Source organism: Neocloeon triangulifer, unplaced genomic scaffold (genome assembly GCF_031216515.1).
Source record: "Neocloeon triangulifer isolate White Clay Creek 2 clone unplaced genomic scaffold, ASM3121651v1 ptg000001l, whole genome shotgun sequence".
Taxonomy (NCBI): Eukaryota; Metazoa; Arthropoda; class Insecta; order Ephemeroptera; family Baetidae; genus Neocloeon; species Neocloeon triangulifer.
The window spans coordinates 7365550-7386167 of NW_026775544.1; the positions used below are offsets into that span (position 1 = coordinate 7365550).

Below are 20618 nucleotides of genomic sequence, written 5' to 3' on the forward strand. Positions count from 1 at the left end.
GACCGTCTAAAGACACCTATTGGCGAACGAGGCAACTATAATGCCTCTTGATTGGGCCTCCTTGGTTGTCCTTGGCAAATTTTGCCGCTAAATCCTTAAAGAAAACACATGTTTTTTAGTTACAACTAGAACTTGTTTTTCTTTGTCTTGTTTCGACTCTTGAACTTTTCTTGAGCCGCTCATCGCTCAACCGCTGAATTTGCCTGAATTTGCGCTGAATGCTGCTCTTGTGCACTTTGTAAACGATTAATTTTGTCGGCCTTTTTAGCCTTATGCCCTTTATTTTGTATTTTAAAAGCTGAAAAAATGAGCCGGGTAAGATAAAATTTTATGCACATATTTTTAATCCTTAGGCCTTCGGCCCATCCACGACGGGGCTGGCGGTAGCTTTTTGGCGCAATGCTATTCTAATGGGCCCACTATTCCGCCAGTTATGTACCGCCATCGAGGCCCGTTGTGGAGAGACCAAGGAATAATAAGGATGTCAAAGTGCAAAAATTGAACAATTTTAGTTTACAAGATCGAGTCGTCACCACTTAACTTTTTAGGCTCTCAAATTTTGCAATCCCTGCTGTATAACATTAAAAATTGGATAAACTTCCAGGACATTCGTTCATTCTTCAGCGGCGCTTCCACCAAGAAAACTGTTGCAGAGAAAGATGAGCCAAAAGAATTTGTTGTAAAAAAGAGAAAGAAAAAGGTCATCGAATCCGACAGCGACGATGAAGTGCAATTAGTCACTCAAAAGAAAGCTAAGCCGCAGGGTATGAGATTTTTAAAATTATATGTATGTAAGGCAATCTTACGCATTAAACTCTGTATTGCGCAGAGGTTAAAAAACAATGTCCAAAGTCGGATGCAATCGAAGACATTTCCAGTATCTTCGGATCGAAACCTGCCAAACGCTCATCTTTAACAACTAAAAAGGATGTGTCTCCAAAGAAAAGTAAGAATGAAGGAGAAAATGGATTGAATACTAAAATGGTAAGAGTATTAAAATTAAAATGAGTTCTCTGCTATTTTATATTTTAACGTATTTCAATTTATTTTAGCAAAAAGGCAAAATTGAATCTGAAGTTCATAGTGATGATGATTTTATTGCAACTTTAGACCAAATTGACAAGTTAGAAAAGAAGTACTCCCCAGCAGCTAAAAATTCGAAGAAGACTAATTTTGCTGAAGAAAAGTCTCTTGGAGACAAAAAGAGGTGTGCTGAAAAAGGAGAGCCACAAAAGCCTGCTAAAATCTCTAAGCTATTAGGAAAAAATGAAGATGAACCCAAAGAGAAGAATCCAAAAGTCAGTTTTTTTCTAAGAGTATGAAACATTTCTAACTGATATTTCAATAAATACCTCAGGTCAAGGAAAAATCTAAAGAGAAAACCAAATCGCCTGAATGTAAAGCCAAGCTTTCTAAAGCAGAACCAAACGATGCAGCGCTGGAAGAAGCTTGGGATAAAAGAAAACAACATGCTGAAAGCTATAGGAAGTTCCTCCAGAGGAAAGGCCCAGCACATATGGGAGAAAAGGAGATCCCAGAAGGAGCTAAAAACTGTTTGCAGGGACTGACATTTGTTGTCACCGGAGTTTTAGATTCTCTGGACAGAGAAGGGGCTTCGGAACTTGTTCAGAAGTATGGAGGAAAGGTCACGAGCAGTGTCAGCAAAAATACCAGCTATTTGGTAGTTGGAGAGGATGCTGGGCCATCTAAGCTGGAAAAGGTTTTGTGTATATAGGGTTACGCGGTAATTAAATCATCACATTAAAAAAATGTCTACTTAGGCAAAAAATTTCAACATTCCCAATATTGATGAGGATGGTCTTTTGGATTTGATTCGCACAAGACCAACTCCTACATTGACACTGGCAAAGACTGGCAAACAAACTACTCCTGGGGGAAGAAAGATTAAGAAAGAGGATCCCCCAAAACAAAAAACTCCAGTTAAAAAAGAAGAGGATAAGATGCTCCAAACAGTCAAAAAAAATTCCCAGGCATCGTCCTCTGGAAGCCAGGCAATGAATATGGGCAGCCAGCAATCAACATCCTCTTATGGTTCTTGCAGCATTCACTATTAAAATAACTCAGTAAAACTTTTTTCAAATTAGGATCTCAGGCAACACTGCCACCGAGTCCTGTGATCTCAGCTGGCGACCAGGCTATGTGGGTTGACAAGTATAAGCCGCAAAGCGTCAGGCAAATCATAGGGCAGCAAACAGACAGAAGTATTGCCAAGAAACTCACCCAGTGGCTGTTAGATTGGAACAAAAACCACTCTAACCCTAATGAAAAGAAGCCTAGACCTGGTTAGTTAATTCATTTAATTTTTTTTTCTACTTGTAGAAAAATCTTTTAGCTCCCTGGGCAAAGAATGATAATGGATCCGCCTTCAAAGCTGCTCTGCTCTCAGGACCTCCGGGAATTGGTCTGTTTAAAATATGATTTTTATAATATAACTAAAACTAAATATTTCACTAGGAAAAACTACCACTATCCAGCTTGTTTGCAAAGAATTAGGATTTGATATTGTCGAGTTCAATGCGTCAGACACACGATCAAAGAAGCTCCTCCAACAAGAAGTTAGTGAAATGCTTTCCACTCAGAGCTTAACAGGAATGTTTCATGGTAAAAAAAATATTTTAAACACCAAAAACTATCAGTGCTGCAAGAAGTAGGGTATTTATTGCCTCTCGGTAAATACTCGGCTACGAGTTTCAGCGAGTCATTCACTGGCACTGTACCTATTTTTATCTCAGCCAATTTTTCACAATTGATTGATCTGACTTGTTCAGAGAAGAAAAAATGAATTGATTCACAAACTTTGGTTTCAGGAAACAAAAAAGAGGCAATGTCGAAGAAACGCGTGTTGTTGATGGAAGAAGTTGACGGAATGGCCGGTAATTTCTAACTTATTTTTCTGGAAATTTTTTTCTACATAAATGCAACAGGAAATCAGGACAGAGGTGGCATTGCTGAGCTTATCATGTTGATTAAAAAGGCTAAAGTTCCTGTCATTTGCACTTGCAATGACCGTGGATCCCAAAAGATTCGCAGTCTGGTTAACTACTGCTTTGATCTGCGCTTCCAAAAGCCAAAGCTTGAGCAAATTAGGGTAAGTCTACATTCATTGCTTTTTTCTGCTCGGACTCTATTGCATAAAATAGGTGGGCTACCCAGAGTAGTTGAATCACTGTGTAACGCAATGAGTCTCAAATAATAAATTAATACATTATATTTGGATGAAGAAGTTACGGGTACTCAAAAAAAAACTTTTATGGAGCCCGTTTTCATCACTACCAATGATAATTGCATTGACATTTTTTAACTGCAATTTTCAAATATTTTTTTACAGTTTTTTGACACAAAAATCTATTGAGGGGGGGGGGGCATTGGTTGTATGTTTTTAAGGATAAAACAGATTTTTTTAAATAATAATAAAATAAAGTCTTATTGACAAAATGGACTTAATTTTTATAGAAAAATAATATTAAAAAATATTTTAAACAAAGTAAATTACTAATCAATAGTGTGGTGTTTGGGTTTGGTTTGATTTATTGTCAATTTGGGTCTGGAACAGGGACGAGTCAAGGTTAAGAGTGGTTAAGAGTTTAAAATTGCAGAAGGTGGTTTTAGATATAATCAGCAGATTTTTTTTCTGATCACCTTTCGATTTCACTTAAAAACTCTCATCAAATAGTTATGGCATTATAATTATTCCCAAACTAATTTTTTTTAAGTATATTGTTTTCAACTGAATAACTAAAATTGAATGACTTATATCAAAGGTTTCAAAGTTTGTCATTTTGTAGCTAATTATATAAATAACAATTCTAAATAACAAATCATAATTTTTGTTTTTATTTCTAGGCTGCACTGATGACAATCTGTTTCAAAGAGAAGGTCAACATCCCAAAAGATGCATTGGATGCTATGATTGTTGGGACAAACTATGATATTCGTCAGATCATTCACATGATGAGTGTGTGGGCTGCTGGTCAGACCAAAGTTGATACAGGATTGATGGAGAAGGAATCAAAAAAATCTAAAAAGGAATTCAAACTGGTATTTCACAGATGATCTTATTTATGTTTAAATCCATTGAAAACTGCTTTTATTAGGGCATTTGGGATGTCACACCTAAAGTTTTCAGTGCTGAGCTAAGTGGCAACACCAAGAATGCCATTTATGATAAAACGAACCTCTTTTTTCAAGACTACAGTTTGGGCCCTTTGTTTGTCCAAGAAAATTACCTTTCTGCTGTGCATGGTGTTGAGGGTGGCGCAAAGTAATACAAATCTGTTTATAAACTTATATTACTAAAAATTTTTAAATAAGCATGAAGAAAAAATTGGAATTGATGTCCAAAGCATCCGACAGTCTTGCCAAAGGTGATTTGGTGGAGAATCTTATAAGGGTGAATCAAGCCTGGGGACTACTGCCTGTGCAGGTATTTTAACTTTGTGGAGAAATAAATTACAACATTAATTTAATTGCATTTCATTTTGTTATCTGTATTTAGGCAATTTACTCTACGGTAGTTCCGGGCATTGTTCTCCGGGGACGTTTGACTAGTCAGGCAATGTTCCCGTCTTGGCTGGGAAAGAATTCTAGGAAGAACAAGTTCGACAGACTGGCAAGCGAACTTCAATTGCACATGCGACTTTCGTAAGTAAATTAACCTGCTGCGTTGTGACTTGTCTAGTTTGAATATATTTTTAGAATTACTGGAAGCAAGAGTTCCGTCCAACTGGACTATCTAAACGCCCTTCAAGACAGAATTTTTACTTCCATGAATGAAAGGGGGAGTGATGGTGTGGCCGAAGCCATTGACGCCATGGTTGGCTACAATCTCATCCGGGATGACCTAGACAAACTGGCCGAGCTTTCCACCTGGGGCTCAAACTCTTTGAGTCCTTGGCAGCAAATTGAAGGCAAGGTGAAGGCGCAATTGACCCGCGAGTACAACAAGATGCCCATCATGACTCCATTTGCCATGCAGTCGGTGAGCAGCAAGAAGGGAGGTGTGGGAGCAGCAGATATTGACGATTTGTATGGCTTGGATGAGGAAGATGCTGTTGTGTATGAATCTGATGATGAAGAAGACAATGATGCTGGAAAGGACTCTATGATAAAGGTGAAATTAAATGTTAAATTGAAATAATTGCTACTTTTATTCTCATTGAACAGGCCAAGAAACCCTCAGCCAAAGCAGAAAGTAAAGGCAAAAGCACAAAGGGCAGGAGTGCTACCACTGCTGCCAAAAGGAGCAAGAAATAATTTAAATCTACCAAGGCCTCTTACAATTATACCAATTTTCATGTTATACTAGAAATAAAAGCAATTCAATAAGGAATGTTTCTAGTTTTATCAGCATGCAAATTTTAATTCACAATAAATCACATCAATCTTTGACCTACATAGCAATTTAACATTGACTGAACAACAAATTTTCATATTTATCAAAAAAATTAACAAAATATAACAATTTAACTTATTATTGCTATTGACGTAGTGGCAGGTCATCATTTTCAACATCTATTTATTTGACCTTCTTGGCTGACTTCTTAGGGCTTTGGTCCAGTTTCAAGTGTTTTGCTAATGTTTGAGATAAGGTTGTATTACGTTGATATCTTTTTAAACCTTATCTTACCCCAAATGGAATTGTTGAGTTGCTCACCAAGCAAGTACAGACCCGTAACAAGAAGCAAAAGTACAAGGAAGAAAATTCCCTTTTGGACCCAGTTCAGAACAGCCAGCACAGGGTACACCCATCGTCCGCTCTTGTTGTAAATCACAAACACCCTAAAATAAGATTGGCTTAACATAATTGAAACCTTTATACAAACTCACTGAGTTGAAAATTAAGGCCTGAAAATGCTGTTAGAGCTATATAATAGGCCGAACTAATTTTATCATACCATGAGAGGTAGACAAGCATGAACCCAAGAAGACCGGTAAGGCCCTTAGACCTATTCGGGTAGCGTCTGCATGTGATTGCCATTTCCAAGGCAGCGAATCCTACAATATTGGTGTGCATCACATGGTTCAGCCAGTTAGGGAAGTAAGGGTCTATAGCTGTGGGGAAAACCAGCTCCCGGTCGACAGCATAAAGGGCCCAAAAGGTGATTCCTACAAACTATCACAAGAAATCTTTTAACTGTCTGAAAAATATGCATACGCAAAAATCCAACTAACCATTGCGACTGGAAATTCAATTGTGACTTGGACATAATCTTTGATTTTCCTGAGCAGAGGCTTTGGCTTTGGATCAATGTCATTGCTGCCCAGAAAGTCGTTGAAGACGCACAGGGTGAAGAACAGCGTTTGAATCACCTGGGAAAATTAAAATTTAAAAGTATGATAATTACAAACATAGATTTTTTTTTCTGAAATTCTTACAGCATCCCAAAATGTGAGGTATTTGAATTTTCCTCCGTAACCTCCGGACAAAGGGCTGACTTCGGGTGGAATAACGACAAAATTCCAGTCATAGTAAACGCTGTAGGCGAACATCGAGGCCGCCAGCAAATGCACAAAAATTCGCACCACCTGCATAATGCAGTCGCCTTTGGAGCAGCCAGCCATCCTGAAATTCAAATTTAATTGAAACCCTGCGTTTATGAATGTACTTAATTGTCTTATCGACGAAAATGTAGGCCAAACTCAATTCACGAAAGTATGTACAAATGATTGACAGAAAAGAAAATTATTACATAAATAGACAGGCTGAACGATTGCAGGTTGTGTTTTGGAATGTGAAAATGTGAGCGCCGTATGGCCGTAAGCGGTAAGCCCATCCCACCTTTAAATTTAAAAATCATCCTCCCCCAGGGGTGCACTGTGCACTCCCCAGGAGGCGCTGACGGCACTCGGCAAACCCCCATAAAAGGTTCATAACAAATCTTTTGGTACATGTGGGTTTTGAGTATTTTACAAGGACTTAAATTAACTTTATTTGTGTGTTCACTGTAATGAATTTTCAATAATTGTGAAAGCCTAATTGTAAGCTAGACAATGTCCGCAGATATTTTTGCCACGATTTGACCGACCACGGCCAATATTAATTATTTTCACATCACATCATATTACATAATAAATCAAAAGCGAGGTCGGAAAATTATTTTCGACACAAAATCTGCTAAATTATTTATTTTAGCTTTTTTTTTAATTTTCGGCCCGATTTATTGTGAACGTACGTAAAACATGCAGACCGCCGCAGCATCCTTCTTTCGGACGGAAGTTATTCGAAGATGTCGACAATTTGGAAAAGTGGCATTTCGAAAGTATGCTTTTAACTTTAACTTGGCTATATTTTGATGATAAACCGTTTCTATTTCCAGATATCTGCTAGTGACCAATGCGACGATTTCTCTGGGTCTGTCAGGTGTTGGTGACATCCTGCAACAAAACTATGAGGTGCTGCAGAAGAAACAAGAGAAATGGGATCCTGAACGGACTAAAAACATGGCCCTGACTGGCCTTCCTGTAGGCGTTATTTGCCATTTATGGTACAATTTCCTCGACCATCGAATGCCAGGCCGGACAGTAAAAAGAGTGATTCAGAAAGTGGTTGTTGACCAGATTTTGTTTTCGCCTATTTGCATCTCGGTGTTCTTCATCACACTGGGATTCCTTGAACATTCTAAGCCGGCCAAAGTTAAAAAAGAAATCGTCCAGAAAGGATGGATGCTGTATGCGGCGGAATGGATGATTTGGCCACCTGCTCAGGTCATCAACTTCTATTGGCTGCCGACTCGATACAGGGTACTTTACGACAACACAATATCTTTGGGTTACGACGTCTACACCTCGTACATCAAGCATGAAGTGCCCTTAGAAGATGATGATGAGGAGGAGGATAGCTGACAATTATTACCTCCAAGCAGGGCCAAAGACATTATTGCAGAATTTCGACGTTGTTGATGAAATGGATGTAATTATAATGGTGCTGGCAACCATTAGACTTACGAAAATAAACTTTACCAATCTTTTTTCTTAAAATTAATTTTCTTGGGAATGAATTGGATTAAAATTGAATTCCCACTCCAATTTAGTCTACGATTCTGCACAATTCGCATAGTTCTTAACATAATTGTGATGAATTAGTGAAAATAATTTTAGCAGCACTGCAACTTTTATAATTTACTTCTTACGAGATATTCTGACTTTGGGAAAACAGTTAAAGATTACTAGAAATAAATGTCCATAAACAATTAAATTTTATTCAAAGGAACAAGTCAAGGGTACTAACAATATTATCACAGGCCAAAAGCATAACAGCCTTCCAAAAACAGTCTTAACTTAATACTCAGTCAAGATGTCAAATTATCATTTCATTCAGATCTGTTGTTCAACTGAGCAGGCTTTCTGAACTGGCCAATTTTTTACGATTGTAAGGAATTAGGTTAATTTTTTTATATAATTTACTTTGAGACTAGAAACGTTTGAGTCAATTGTGTGACATCGCTTTTTTAGGTTCCGAGTTAATTACTAGATGCAAATTAGTCGAGTTAATGCAAAGTAAATCAGTCATGGCTGCTTCAATCAGTGCGGTGGCTACTTCAAAAATTCTGCAGGTTGCTACTCCATGGAATCAAATGGATGTCTACTTTGCAGTGTAGGTCCTCAGCTGTCCCAGGATGTAAGCTGGGGTGGCCAAGAGGCCGACGGCAATGGTCAAGCCATGGGCCAGCTTTTCCTAAAAAAAATAAACATTTCAATATGAAAAACAATTTTTTAAGCAAGATTTAAATAAAATGTGTTGTAAAAAAAAAATTAATAATTTGTCCCTGGGATGACCAAATCCCCGAAAAACAAAAATACGGATGAAAGGCCACCACAGAGGTATAATATTTTAGCACACTTATGACTCATTCACCGTCAATGGCAGCCTGTTTTTACACAAACCTGACGGTGGATCTAAGGAGCGTGCATAAAATTAAGCATATTTATGATTCTACATATAAATCGATCGAGCACATGGGCTCTGGAAATGGAAAAGTTCTTTCTGGGTCACTTTGCAAAATTGAATTAAATCTGCTTACGGCAAAGGGCAGGCGGACAGTTGGAGGTCCAGAGATGACATTGCTGACCCTGAAGGCTCTGCGCTGCAGAACGGAGCAGCCACCAGACCTCAAAACCTTCGAAACAGCCAGCATTTTTCAGGAGTTTTGTCCGCCGTGCCCTGCAAAATTCGCGTTTTTCAAAAGTTAAACAAGTCGGAACAGGAAGTGACGTAAAAATTCCAATGGCCGCTGCTGCAAATGTCGCTTCCTGATTGGCTGGTTGTTTTGATAGTTGACTCGTCGCACGTTAGATGGTGCGCGAAACTTGTTTTTGGCCGCAAATGGGCCTCAAATCGCGGCGGTGGAGTTGGTTGGTTGGTTGGTGGTGGGGATGGAGAAAGAGAGCTGGACGAGGTCAATGACGTCAGAGAGACAGCGACGAAACAAGACTTCTGGCTGCTGAAAGTTTTGATAAAGTGACGACTCAGGGACTGGGTGACGGATTGTCAGCGTCCGACTGCACGGTACGGGATTTTTGACCGCACCCCTTGCACAATGGAAACAGACAAAATCGTCGAGGACACAACACCGACTTCGCCGCAGGTGAGTGAACTCAGGAATTGGAAAATGCAAGGGTACTTTCGAGCAAGGAGGATGTCTCCGCCGCCATTTTGCCCCCGAAATCAACCCGAAAATCGACCGTCCGACGAGCTTAGGTTCGAATCTGGGTCCGAGTCGCTCGGAGGGTGCGTCGCAGTTCTCAAGTAATTTTTTGATGCGGCTCAATTCGGGCCTTGGACCTTTCAGAGAGGCCAGGGATTGGTGCAAACTGCAAAGTTGGTGCTCTCGACTTGACCTCGTGATGGCATATAACAAAATAATTTTACATTTCGATTAGTGCGGTAGCTCGTGCACTTGACGTGAATTGACTCAAAAATATTTAATCATTTGGGCCAAGGACTTGTTTTTCCGTGCGGCCTCCTAATTTAATGAACCCGTGTTTCACTTTTCCGGCCTGCCGTGTACATACGTGCTGACTTTTTTTCAATAAAATCTTTCCGGCCAGAGGCAAATAATCTATGAGGGTCACTTAGCTTTTCCTTGAATTTTTTAATTCACTATGAAATGTAATGATTAAATTTTCATCAGGCATTGGAATACCTTTTCGGTGTACAATTTCTGTGATTTTTTGAGCGTAAACGTTTGCAAAAGTCGAGTTTTGCAAGAATTGTTCACTGGGGGTCCTAAAGTTGAGTTAGCCAGTGGTGCAATTCTCTTGCTAAATTATCGTTCAAGGATGTAAGCTCAATGTTTTAAAAGAAACTAGAATTTGATTTTACTAAGTCATTAAAATATTAACAAAAAATTTTAAATGAAAATAATTTAATTTAAATATAGAAGAGTTTTGTAAAATGGAAATCAAATTTCCTAAAAAAACATCATTATTTTTCCTTTGCACATAATAAGAAAATTCATGAATTATTTTATAGGTTGTGTATATAAAGACCTGAGATCTGATTCTGTAAGACGAATTTACCATGATGAATTCCTTCAGAATCGAAGCCTTGGACTTTTTTGTAATCAAATGAAACCTCATTATATTTCATTAATTATATGTCATTTTTTTGTGAAATATAATTAATTTTTCTAAAGCACTTCAGTGATTTTGCGATGAAAATTATTTAACAATTTTTTGGATTTTTTTGTTTGATTTTTTTTTTTAATTCACGAAAACTTCTGAAGTGGCAAATGCTCAACTTTTTTTGTGCAGTCAAATTGTTCAAAACGTGCACGTGCGAGGATTTACACGCGGAAGAGACTGGCAGTAGCGGTGACTGCTGATGAGGCCTCTGCCGTTATTTGTGCTCACGCCAGGTCGGTCCGCATGAAGAGAGAAGAGCCGGCAGCGAAAGGCTTTCTTCTCACAGTGGAGTGACGTCACCATGGGCAGATGACCCAGACGATGAGAAAATGAAAGCAACCACATAACCCTTTTTCAAACCACGTGTATCATAATATTAATGAAAAAATCATTTCAATATTTACTCAATTCAGATAATATAAAGGCTCATATAATTTTTAATTATTATTTTCATTCGTCAAATGTTTGATGGATTTCAATAACGCAAGTTTGCCAATGAAAACTTTCAATTCAACAATTAGAGCAACCATCTTTCTCAAATTTGCCACCAACTTCATAAAATTTTCATATTCCTCCCTGTAAAATTTGATCGTGGCAAATTTTTTCAACACGAACTTGAGCTAGGCCCGCTTGTATGATTTTCTGCGCTCCTGCGCTTTGTTATTGACGCGCTGAATAGCATTATTAGGAAACAAAATTCAAGGCGTGGACGAAGTTATAACAAAATGTTCAGCCGGCGCGTGCTATGAATGCCAAAAGCTCTATATTCCCTGTTTTCTTGTTCTAACAAAGACCCTGCAAAAAACGCTGCCGGCAAATTCATTTATTGCAATGAAAAAATTTCACCCTTGCAATTTAGATTTTCAGTCAACAGTTTTCGGATGTCTTTAACTTTAGGTTTAGCAATTTAGAAATTAACCTTCTCCGTTAGTTAGAATTGTTCATGTATCCCTTGCATTTCAAACACGATAAACCAAAAAGCAATAAAATAATTCTTTGATTTTCTGTGTTCGCAGTACCCTATGACTGTTTTGTGCGACAATCTACGCAAAAGGGAACACACTGTGCATTACTTGTCGCAAAGAGACTTGTGCTTGCGCCAGTTTGAGGGATGGAGCGAACAAGATCAGATAGAATTTGTGGAGCACCTCTTGGCCCGCATGTGCCACTACCAGCATGGCCACATCAACACCTTCCTCAAACCAATGCTGCAAAGAGACTTCGTCTCACTTCTTCCAAGTAAGCAAATAATCTCATTATTATCAATGGTTTGAATTTAGTGAATTTCAAAAAAAGAGGCAAATTGTCTTGGATGTAGTCAAATTATACTTGATATATATTATATTTTATTTTAATTGTTGCTTCGCAGGCGTTTTGGCGTTTTAGTTTCCTTATTCTTTCAAATTATCATTAAGTGCTCTAAAATATCCATCCTCTGATTGGGCGCGCAAAATGAGCTAATGTGATAAGATCTCATTGCCTGGCAATGTTACTGATAAGCAAGCCTTAGAAGAATTATTAATTTAATTGCACAGTTGACATACTTTCATCAAGCTTTGAGAAAACACCTTTTCAATTCAAATATTCATATTTGTGCAGGAAAAAAATAGGAAATTTTAATCGAGGATGAGTTTTTTACCTTTGCTTGTTGCTCTGCCCTCAGAAAAAGGCCTGGACCACGTTGCGGAAAGCATTCTTTCCTTCCTCGATGCCGATTCGCTTTGTGCAGCGGAACGTGTGTGCAAAGAATGGTACCGTGTGATTTCCGAAGGCATGCTTTGGAAAAAGTTGATTGAGCGAAAAGTTCGAACTGATTCTTTATGGAGAGGATTGGCTGAAAGACGAGGATGGTAAGTAGATCCCTTTTTGTGGCGATAGACTTGCTAAATGGTCTGTTTTAGGATACAATACTTGTTCAAGCCAAAACCTGGTGAAACTCACAGAATCCATTCATTCTACAGATCACTCTTTCCAACAATCATTCAGGATATAGATGTAAGACATACTAAAATTGAATAAAAAAAATAGCGTTACTATTTTCATTATTATTTTTAATTTTCAGAGCATAGAAAACAACTGGCGCATGGGAAGGCACAATTTGCAACGCATTAATTGCCGGTCGGAAAACTCAAAAGGCGTTTACTGCCTGCAGTATGACGACCAAAAAATTGTCTCTGGCCTAAGAGATAACACCATCAAAGTCTGGGACAGGAGCAACCTCAGTTGTGTCAAAGTGAGCTTTAATTGTTTTAAAATGATGTTTGCTGATATTAATCTATTTCCTCTGTAGGTCCTCACTGGCCACACTGGATCTGTGCTATGCCTACAATATGATGACAAAGTGATCATCTCTGGCTCGAGTGACTCGACAGTGAGGGTGTGGGATGTTGCTACGGGTGAAATGGTCAACACACTCATTCACCATTGCGAGGCCGTCCTACATTTACGCTTCAACAATGGAATGATGGTTACATGCTCAAAAGTAAGCTTTTTATAAACCACTCAAACAATTAAATTTACAAATAATTTTAGGACCGGTCAATTGCTGTTTGGGATATGACCACCCCCACTGAAATAACAATGCGAAGGGTCCTGGTCGGACACAGAGCAGCTGTCAACGTAGTTGATTTCGATGAAAAATACATTGTTTCTGCAAGTGGTGATAGAACCATTAAGGTTTGTTCAAATTTATTAAATATGTATGGGTTCTTGAGAGGGAAATAATACAATGCAATTGGTCAATCTATGTAAATAAGCTTTAAATATATATTTCTTTCACAGGTTTGGAGCACATCTTCGTGTGAATTTGTACGCACGCTCAATGGCCACAAACGAGGCATAGCTTGTTTACAATACAGAGATCAACTGGTTGTCAGTGGCAGCTCTGACAACACAATCAGGTAGAAAAAAAATTTCGCTCACTCATCTCATACTAATTGTTTTTTTGGCTAGACTATGGGACATTGAAAGTGGTGCTTGTTTGAGAGTACTTGAAGGGCACGAAGAACTCGTAAGATGCATTAGATTTGACAACAAAAGAATTGTTAGTGGCGCTTATGATGGGTGCGTAGTAATGAATTTAAGCAAGTGGGAAATCATGCTTATTTTGTATTTCATTGCAGGAAAATAAAAGTTTGGGATCTTGTAGCAGCTTTGGATCCACGGTCTCCTGCAAGCACACTATGCCTGAGAACACTGGTGGTAAGATTCGGCTTCGACTTCTTAGAAGTTTTCTCAAAGTTGTGTTCATTTTCAGGAACATACGGGGCGGGTTTTTCGATTGCAATTTGACGAATTCCAAATTGTGAGCAGTTCTCACGATGACACAATTTTGATTTGGGACTTTTTGAACTCGAGCACACCACCTGAGGGAACACCTCAACTACCGTCCAGCGCTTCCTCAAACAATAACCGCACTCCTTCACGTATGTTAAAATCTTTATTATATAATAAATCTATTTTAGATTAAATTAATAAATTTTTTTCTTTGAATTAAAAAAAATATTACCATTGATTTTAATTAATCTTATTTTAATTTTTTTACAGCATTTGATTGAGGACCAAATCGACTGACAGCATTGGTCCTGTGATACGCCTAGAAGCGCAAAAATGTCCTATTGAATATTGAGCCATTGTCTCCAGTGTTTCTCATTTCCTTGGTTTCAATTGAATGCTAAGTAGTAGCTCCTTAACAGTGAAAACAAGTGTGCCCCATGTGCATTTTGCAGTTATTACATTCCACAAACATCAACTGAGAAGCGTAATTTTTACTTATGGAATAACAAGTGACTCTTGACTATTTCTGCTTTTGGGCTTAAGATCTCAAACTTGAAAAGTGTGCTGTTTATCTTACATTATTGTATAAATTTTTTTGACATGCAAGACAGGTTCAATTCATTAATGTTGCAGCTTGCTATTGGTGTTTCCCTCTCCTAATTGTGATTCAAATTGATTAATTGATTTTGCCAAACTATGTGTAAGATAAGGCAGTATAGAATATCTGCGCTTAATTTGATTGTGGTTGTTAAAAAAAAATCATAAAACATAAAACTTTGCTCGCATAAATTTTGATTAATACTCTCTGGAATCTTGAATTCTCATAATTATTTTCTATGCATAAACTCTTTAGCGAGCTGATTATTATTATTTGTGTTGGATTTTTGTTATTACTACTGCTATTTGAGACCTTAGGTAACAATGAATTAGAAGATGTGTTTGTACATACATTTAATAGGAGCATGCTAGTTATCACAGTGCATTAACTTGCAGTTTGGTTTCCTATTGTGAGAAAAAGAAATCCAATCATTGTGACCTGTGTTCTGATGTTTATGCATTGAATGTTATTTACCAGCAAACAAAGAGAATTTGTCTGGATAAGAAATAACAACTTGCTGCGTATGAACTTTAAAGAAGAGAATTGCTCTCGAAAGACTCGTCCTTAAATTGGTTATTTGGACAGCATGTGACTTGGAAATTAAGGAATAAATTGTTTAAAAGCAATTCACTCCGCATTTATTTTTAATTTTACTTGCAGTATATGTAGCTGAAGCCTAGAGATATGAAAATACTTAGGTTTTTTTTTATTGTGATAACAAAAAAAGTAACTTTTATTTTGCAACAAAAGCAGAACCAATATGATATTATGTTCAACAACAACTAACACATAATGAATGCATGCATATTAATGAAGTTTCCACAGTGATTTTATGGTCCAAGACGTCAATTTTAGTAAACATGGACCATTCCATATAGGAAGCTGTAAATCAATTAAGGAAAATATTTTAAGATAATTCAACGTGCTCATTGTCATAATTATTTCTAATTTTTGAAAAGGATACGTCCAAAATAGGATGTACGTGAACAGTCCACCTATGAATCCACTTGTCAAAAGGCTCCTTCTGTTGACAAAGAATTTTTTCCACTGACTTCCAGCCTTCAGTAAAAGAAGTGCCTATAAAAATAGTACATAAAAGAACCATCAAATTTAATTTTGAAACTAATTTAGTGTACCCATAATCCGACGACTGAGAAAAAGTAGAAGCCAAATCCATAAAAACCAGTCAGACCTAAAATTCCTGCAGTTCCACCAGAGAGAGCAGCCATTGATGTGCGACAATACTCCACTACGCCATGGTTATTTCTTACCGCTGCTTCACTGTACGCGATCATGTCTGAAAAATGAATGATCCTAGCTGCTCAATCAAATCTTACGTGCGTTATCAGTTCTTTTTATCACCTCCTGATTTGGTTAGTTTTGTTTTGACCCTTCCTCCACTCGCTGAAATGGCTCCCACGTTTCTGGCAGTTCGTGACATGTTTTTGCTGTAAACTTAACACTTTTTAAATATTACATACAATACATGTTTTTTTAATTATTTTAATAGCAAAATTCGTTTAAAAATCATGCATTTAATGGAAAGCTTTATAATAATTATTTAAAATATACAATTGTGAATTCATACAATTCAATTACATGCAATGCAATACAATTTGTGTGAATTTATAATAATCCTTACCCTGCGAAATTTACCTCAGTCACAAAACCAAATTATCGCCGTTTGAGACTCCACAAGTCCACAGTAGTCCACACAATTTGTAACTTAGTGAAATAAATTAATAAATAAATTTTAACAAGGATAGATGGATGGGCGTGGCAATGTTGAGTCAACTGGTCAATTTTAAAAACAAAACAAAATTTATGTACTCAAGATACTGAAAACTGAAATGTTAAAATTTTGCTAATAATTATTAATTTGTTTCTTTTAAATACTTTTATTCATAATTATGGTTTCATCCAATTGATATTATATTGTTAAGGTATTTTTCTGAGATTCAAAAATTTTACATAATTTTACTACTTCGTTTGGTTGGCGCAGCTGCTTCATCTGAAGTGGGCGTGCCGAGTGCAAGAACTCAACTCGACACTCGACTCTCGACTGACTCGACTCACAACTTCCCATAAACTAAAAATTGCTAATTACTCAAAACTCAAATTAGTGGCTGCTGTTGTGACTAAGGAATAAGGATAAGATTATTTTGGTAAATTTCTTCTTATCTCGCTTTTCTTTTGTTATATATACATAATTGCAACAAGTAATTTAATACATTTAAAAGGAATCATTATATTTTTAACAGATTCAGACATGTCTCTGCAAGTTTTAAGCCGTTCAGTTGTGGGTCTCGCATGTAAAAATGCACGTTCTGCAATGAGAATTCAACCCGCACGAAACTCCAGCTACCTTGGCAGCAAAGTAGTTGATCCATTAAAGAAATACCCCGACGTTGAAGTCGTTCGCAACCCTCCAGAATGGATATTTGTGGAACGACTCTTTCCTCGCAAGACGGTACCATCACCCCCTTCTGAAGAAACTCCGTCAGGATGGAAACCAACAAAACAGGAGGCACTCAGTCATCCTTATTCTATTGGACGCTCCCGTAATCACATGCCTTCAATTTACCTTGTAATAAGAAATAGAGGTTTCCAAAAACACACCGTTATCAGGCACATAAAGGGCGATATTTGGCGTCTCAAGGAAGAGCTCAACAAAAGAATTGAGGATAGACTAGATATGAAGCATGGAATTCATGTGAATGAGATGTATGGTCTCATTAAAATTAAGGGTGATGTTTATAATTTGGTTTTAGAATTGTTCAATGAAAAAGGATTTTAAAATGTTCACCAAAATCGTAGAATAAAAAATTTATAAGAAATTTTCCTTTTTTTCTTTAAAAGCCATAACTTTTAGTGATAAAATTTTTCATGCCTCTTTAAATATATAATAAATTAAGAACACAGTGATTGAAAATTTAGTTTTTTTATTTTAATTGGTTCCCTTACAACTAGCTCAGATTCCGTTTATAGTTTACAATCACAATTTTTTTGGTTTTTCAGTTTTCTTTCAATTGCGTGCCCTCATAGGGAGCAAATGAGAAGCAAACATTAAAGAAAAGATACACCTTAAAAGCAGAGAATGCTTTCCTCTGTGCCCCTGGACTGGAGCTAAATTCTACATAATTGTATTAATTGTTGTAAAACAGGTACTTAAAAAATTTCCTAATGATTATTTTAAAATTAATAATTATCAGCTATTAAACTAATTTGTTAAGACAATATAGTCATCAGAAGATTCAAGTTATACAGGAGAACCAAAAAAAATTTAATTAATAAATTAAATTACATTATTATCTCATCAATTTTAGGGTGATGGTGTCAAAGTTTGATATTTAGCAGAAGTAGCATAATAGTGTGTTGTATCATAGAACAACATCCTGATTTTGCCAAAACTCTTTAAAAGCGATTACATGATTTTTAGCATAGTAAGGTTCAATCAAGACAAATAATAATAATTTGTACGAATGTAACATATTTCAAGTAATTAAATCACAATTCTCAATTTTTCTTTTCTATAAATAAATTTATATCTATACTCTTAGCTTGAAAAATAGAAACGTATAAAATACGTAAAATACACACAATCTGCATCACAGCAATAACTATATAAAGACCACAGACTATTATTTTCTTGTTTATAAAGCGATGATAAATTTAACATCTAAGACAAGATGAGCAATGAAAGTTTTACATAATATATTAAACAATATGTAACTATTTTGAACCAGCGTGATATTTAAATTTTAGGTTATTAATAATTGTCAACATTTAAGTACACTAAAAAGTACGCATCTTTGATTAGTTTATATTATGAAAGCACAAACCATGTATAATGATTTCGCAACAAATGCTGGACTCTCTTTCTTTTTTAAATAAATGGTCTCTTTGGTTTTTATTCTAAATATTCTGCATCTTGTCAATTAAAGACCTGCCTAATTGAGGCTGGAGGCTTTCTTGTTTGCTCAAAAGAAAGGAAATTAGGCTTCTATCTAATTCAAATAATTATAAATATCGGTACATTCAATAGTGCCTCTCTAGTGCCTTTTTTAGTTTTTTGTTATCAGTTTGACAGTTTACATTCTGGCCATTAAAAGCTAATAAACATAAATTTCAACATAAGTAGCAAAAAAGTAAAAAATAAATCATTTATATTAAAAAATAGGTCTATTATAAATAATTGAATGCTTAATTTGTAATCATTTTCACAAGAAATTCAGATATGGACGCGTCAAAATTAAGTATATGGTGGATAAGGCTTTAAGAAAGAAATCTGAGATTGTCACTTAAATATTTTTCCCTTTGTAAAAATTAAACTGGATCAAAGTGGCCCAACATTATTATTGTTGTTTATTGATAATTTATTATGAAATTTGTGTGCTCCTAACTCAAGTGAAATGTTAATGATGCCAAACTTCTGTATGGCTTTTAGCATCCGTTCTGCAGGACAAATGTACTATAGTAGATTAACAAATTTTACCAGCTTCTAAGTTGTTGGACTCATAATAGGCAGTGTCACTTGGGTCGGAACAAACTCAGCTGCATCAGGATTTAAAGAACTCTGAAATGAAACAAAGAGAAAAAGATTTTGAGCTAATGCTGTATAATTTAACTTCATTTATAGTATGTATTGTATTCTGAATAATATTTATTTCCAAGCAAAAATAAAATGTTAAAAACTTGCCATGCTTACGACAAGTGGATCCAAAACCCTGAGGGACTGCAGTTGCTGAGGAAGTGACCCAGGTGGATAGTTTCTAGAATAATTAAAAAATTTCTCTTATACATGTTGAAATTCGCATTTGCATATTTACATGTTAGATTCCATGGCGTTCCTGATGTTTCGTATTTCCCTCTCGTCTTCTAACATAGCTTCTAAGCATTGCTCTGTCAGCTCTTCTTCCTCTAGCTTTTGCAGCACCTGGAGAGGATGAACGTTTAATGTTTTATCAATTTCAACCTAAAATGTTAGTAAACCTCTTTTTCAAATTCCTCTTCATTTTCCATCCACAAATATTCAGTAAATTCACCGTCAAAGTCTATCGATTCTAAAGAAAAGTCATCCGATTCAGATGACCCTGAGTCTGACATGTACGAAGAGTAGATGATTTCAGGGCTAAAGAAGCCGTCGCCTGACGACGACGGTACTTTGGTGATCATGGCTCTGTAACGATACACAATCAAGATATTTAAAACTTAATTTTCATATCAATTCTGTGCATGCATATTATTTCACAAACTGAGACCAAAGTGAAATAATATTTATATATTTTACTGACTTAGTATTTTCTGTATGTATATTTATATGACTACACATAGTACGCTTTCACTTCTAAGGATGTTATTATGTTATGTAGTGGTGACCTTCAAGACCCATAAGCGCCGCCAGCAAACATACCTCGGCTATGCAAAAATTCCTTATACATAGAACGTATGAATCTTGAATCTTTCCTTTATTTTTTATATACATATGGCAACACGAATTAATTTTTAACTGAAGTGTCCCTTAACCAAGTAATGTTTATACTAGTTTGCTTGAAAGTGCAAAAAACGCATTACAGTAAAAGAAGGTACGCTAGCTAAAGAAATACATACATAAACATTCAGGGCGTCCAAAGGGAAACTCTAATTGTTTTAGTTTTCTTGCAAGTTGCGAGGAAATGTCATTATGTCAGTCAGTTTAAAGTGTTTCTAGCGACTTATTAAATTTATTTAGTCTCACCAGGTGATAACAGCTCCAATCACTCAAAGTTGTAGGCAATAATCAAGAGCAATCTCTGATGGATGCAAATCGCTTGCAAAAATAGTAGCACAATTATTGTGATTTACCAGCTGTTACATTACTGCGCATGTGCATAAAAAGTGAGTCAAATCAAAAACTATTTATGTGAAGTACAATTTAGAAAAACATTATGACAATAATTGTTTGATTTCTTTGAAACATAATGAAAATATTAGTAACAAGTTTACATTTTTTCCAATATTGAAATTATGGACGCAATTTTGTGGTTCGATTAAAAACTTTGTAGACGCAGCTTGAGTCTCGGCGCACGCCGATTGGCCGTCTTGGCTGACGTGACTTTGT

The 20618-nt window shown here is 36.4% G+C and overlaps 7 protein-coding genes, 1 long non-coding RNA gene and 1 other non-coding gene across 19 annotated transcripts; 4 read left to right on the forward strand and 5 right to left on the reverse strand.

The window, feature by feature from the left end:
- Nucleotides 1–86: 86 nt before the first annotated feature.
- On the forward strand, nt 87–5364 carry LOC132195257 (replication factor C subunit 1). Its single transcript, XM_059617132.1, has 17 exons — nt 87–315; nt 605–764; nt 830–984; nt 1053–1298; nt 1358–1720; nt 1782–2052; nt 2106–2303; nt 2354–2422; nt 2476–2622; nt 2829–2894; nt 2946–3109; nt 3865–4059; nt 4116–4282; nt 4333–4444; nt 4517–4662; nt 4717–5131; nt 5185–5364. The coding sequence occupies exons 1-17, from the start codon at nt 307–309 to the stop codon at nt 5272–5274; spliced, it is 2973 nt and encodes a 990-aa protein (XP_059473115.1). The 5' UTR covers nt 87–306; the 3' UTR covers nt 5275–5364.
- Nucleotides 5344–6821, reverse strand: LOC132195268 (androgen-induced gene 1 protein-like). Its single transcript, XM_059617160.1, has 6 exons — nt 6711–6821; nt 6397–6583; nt 6193–6330; nt 5916–6133; nt 5648–5799; nt 5344–5592 (listed from the first exon to the last, which is right to left on the reverse strand). Coding segments are annotated over exons 1-6 (753 nt in total). The 5' UTR covers nt 6713–6821; the 3' UTR covers nt 5344–5536.
- Nucleotides 6822–6892: 71 nt separating this feature from the next.
- Nucleotides 6893–7998, forward strand: LOC132195272 (mpv17-like protein 2). 4 transcript variants are annotated; one of them, XM_059617195.1, is made up of 4 exons: nt 6895–6965; nt 7022–7105; nt 7154–7280; nt 7338–7998. In XM_059617195.1, the coding sequence occupies exons 3-4, from the start codon at nt 7201–7203 to the stop codon at nt 7861–7863; spliced, it is 606 nt and encodes a 201-aa protein (XP_059473178.1). In that variant the 5' UTR covers nt 6895–6965; nt 7022–7105; nt 7154–7200; the 3' UTR covers nt 7864–7998. The 4 variants fall into 4 exon arrangements, with proteins under 4 accessions (XP_059473172.1, XP_059473156.1, XP_059473178.1 ...); XM_059617189.1 differs by having other exon boundaries at nt 6893–7105; XM_059617181.1 differs by having other exon boundaries at nt 7022–7280.
- Nucleotides 7999–8199: 201 nt separating this feature from the next.
- Nucleotides 8200–9856, reverse strand: LOC132201910 (uncharacterized). The gene is made up of 2 exons (XR_009442311.1): nt 9042–9856; nt 8200–8695 (listed from the first exon to the last, which is right to left on the reverse strand). It is a non-coding gene; the product is annotated as an uncharacterized LOC132201910 (long non-coding RNA).
- Nucleotides 8780–8930, reverse strand: LOC132201924 (small nucleolar RNA SNORA53). Its single transcript, XR_009442313.1, has one exon. It is a non-coding gene; the product is annotated as a small nucleolar RNA SNORA53 (small nucleolar RNA).
- LOC132201845 (F-box/WD repeat-containing protein 1A) lies at nt 9412–15144 on the forward strand. 2 transcript variants are annotated; one of them, XM_059628372.1, is made up of 12 exons: nt 9412–9605; nt 11661–11883; nt 12308–12494; nt 12546–12639; nt 12707–12877; nt 12935–13126; nt 13177–13320; nt 13426–13544; nt 13597–13707; nt 13767–13842; nt 13901–14069; nt 14191–15144. In XM_059628372.1, the coding sequence occupies exons 1-12, from the start codon at nt 9558–9560 to the stop codon at nt 14199–14201; spliced, it is 1545 nt and encodes a 514-aa protein (XP_059484355.1). In that variant the 5' UTR covers nt 9412–9557; the 3' UTR covers nt 14202–15144. The 2 variants fall into 2 exon arrangements, with proteins under 2 accessions (XP_059484355.1, XP_059484347.1); XM_059628364.1 differs by having other exon boundaries at nt 9413–9605; nt 13767–13845.
- A 189-nt stretch (nt 15145–15333) lies between these two features.
- On the reverse strand, nt 15334–16328 carry LOC132201878 (ER membrane protein complex subunit 6). 6 transcript variants are annotated; one of them, XM_059628434.1, is made up of 5 exons: nt 16175–16328; nt 15881–15973; nt 15655–15815; nt 15483–15595; nt 15334–15400 (listed from the first exon to the last, which is right to left on the reverse strand). In XM_059628434.1, exons 2-5 carry the CDS (start codon nt 15957–15959, stop codon nt 15370–15372), a joined length of 384 nt encoding a protein of 127 aa, XP_059484417.1. In that variant the 5' UTR covers nt 15960–15973; nt 16175–16328; the 3' UTR covers nt 15334–15369. The 6 variants fall into 6 exon arrangements, with proteins under 6 accessions (XP_059484417.1, XP_059484433.1, XP_059484442.1 ...); XM_059628450.1 differs by having other exon boundaries at nt 15881–15980; nt 16175–16324; XM_059628459.1 differs by having other exon boundaries at nt 15881–15966; nt 16175–16323.
- A 186-nt stretch (nt 16329–16514) lies between these two features.
- Nucleotides 16515–17438, forward strand: LOC132201857 (large ribosomal subunit protein mL49). 2 transcript variants are annotated; one of them, XM_059628393.1, is made up of 2 exons: nt 16515–16683; nt 16780–17438. In XM_059628393.1, exon 2 carries the CDS (start codon nt 16788–16790, stop codon nt 17313–17315), a length of 528 nt encoding a protein of 175 aa, XP_059484376.1. In that variant the 5' UTR covers nt 16515–16683; nt 16780–16787; the 3' UTR covers nt 17316–17438. The 2 variants fall into 2 exon arrangements, with proteins under 2 accessions (XP_059484376.1, XP_059484368.1); XM_059628385.1 differs by having other exon boundaries at nt 16519–16683; nt 16759–17438.
- A 5-nt stretch (nt 17439–17443) lies between these two features.
- LOC132201869 (polyadenylate-binding protein-interacting protein 2B) lies at nt 17444–20398 on the reverse strand. The gene is made up of 5 exons (XM_059628406.1): nt 20256–20398; nt 19511–19697; nt 19348–19454; nt 19218–19290; nt 17444–19094 (listed from the first exon to the last, which is right to left on the reverse strand). The coding sequence occupies exons 2-5, from the start codon at nt 19691–19693 to the stop codon at nt 19020–19022; spliced, it is 438 nt and encodes a 145-aa protein (XP_059484389.1). The 5' UTR covers nt 19694–19697; nt 20256–20398; the 3' UTR covers nt 17444–19019.
- Between the last annotated feature and the right edge of the window lie 220 nt (nt 20399–20618).

Coding starts and splice junctions, on each gene's coding strand:
- LOC132201845 (XM_059628364.1), top strand. CDS start 9,558: ATGGAAACAGACAAAATCGTCGAGGACACAACACCGACTTCGCCGCAG. Junction 12,640..12,706: donor CAATCATTCAGGATATAGAT/GTAAGACATACT, acceptor TTTAATTTTCAG/AGCATAGAAAACAACTGGCG. Junction 13,708..13,766: donor GTTAGTGGCGCTTATGATGG/GTGCGTAGTAAT, acceptor ATTTCATTGCAG/GAAAATAAAAGTTTGGGATC.
- LOC132195257 (XM_059617132.1), top strand. Junction 1,299..1,357: donor CCAAAGAGAAGAATCCAAAA/GTCAGTTTTTTT, acceptor TAAATACCTCAG/GTCAAGGAAAAATCTAAAGA. Junction 2,304..2,353: donor TGAAAAGAAGCCTAGACCTG/GTTAGTTAATTC, acceptor AAAATCTTTTAG/CTCCCTGGGCAAAGAATGAT.
- LOC132201857 (XM_059628393.1), top strand. CDS start 16,788: ATGTCTCTGCAAGTTTTAAGCCGTTCAGTTGTGGGTCTCGCATGTAAA.
- LOC132195268 (XM_059617160.1), bottom strand. Junction 6,134..6,192: donor TTGAATTTCCAGTCGCAATG/GTTAGTTGGATT, acceptor TTCTTGTGATAG/TTTGTAGGAATCACCTTTTG. Junction 5,800..5,915: donor ATGCTTGTCTACCTCTCATG/GTATGATAAAAT, acceptor ATCTTATTTTAG/GGTGTTTGTGATTTACAACA.
- LOC132201878 (XM_059628434.1), bottom strand. CDS start 15,959: ATGTCACGAACTGCCAGAAACGTGGGAGCCATTTCAGCGAGTGGAGGA. Junction 15,596..15,654: donor TCTCAGTCGTCGGATTATGG/GTACACTAAATT, acceptor CTATTTTTATAG/GCACTTCTTTTACTGAAGGC. Junction 15,401..15,482: donor ACGTACATCCTATTTTGGAC/GTATCCTTTTCA, acceptor ATTGATTTACAG/CTTCCTATATGGAATGGTCC.
- LOC132195272 (XM_059617173.1), top strand. CDS start 7,201: ATGCAGACCGCCGCAGCATCCTTCTTTCGGACGGAAGTTATTCGAAGA. Junction 7,281..7,337: donor GGAAAAGTGGCATTTCGAAA/GTATGCTTTTAA, acceptor TTCTATTTCCAG/ATATCTGCTAGTGACCAATG.
- LOC132201869 (XM_059628406.1), bottom strand. CDS start 19,693: ATGATCACCAAAGTACCGTCGTCGTCAGGCGACGGCTTCTTTAGCCCT. Junction 19,455..19,510: donor AAGAGGAATTTGAAAAAGAG/GTTTACTAACAT, acceptor CATCCTCTCCAG/GTGCTGCAAAAGCTAGAGGA. Junction 19,095..19,217: donor ATCCACTTGTCGTAAGCATG/GCAAGTTTTTAA, acceptor GTTTCATTTCAG/AGTTCTTTAAATCCTGATGC.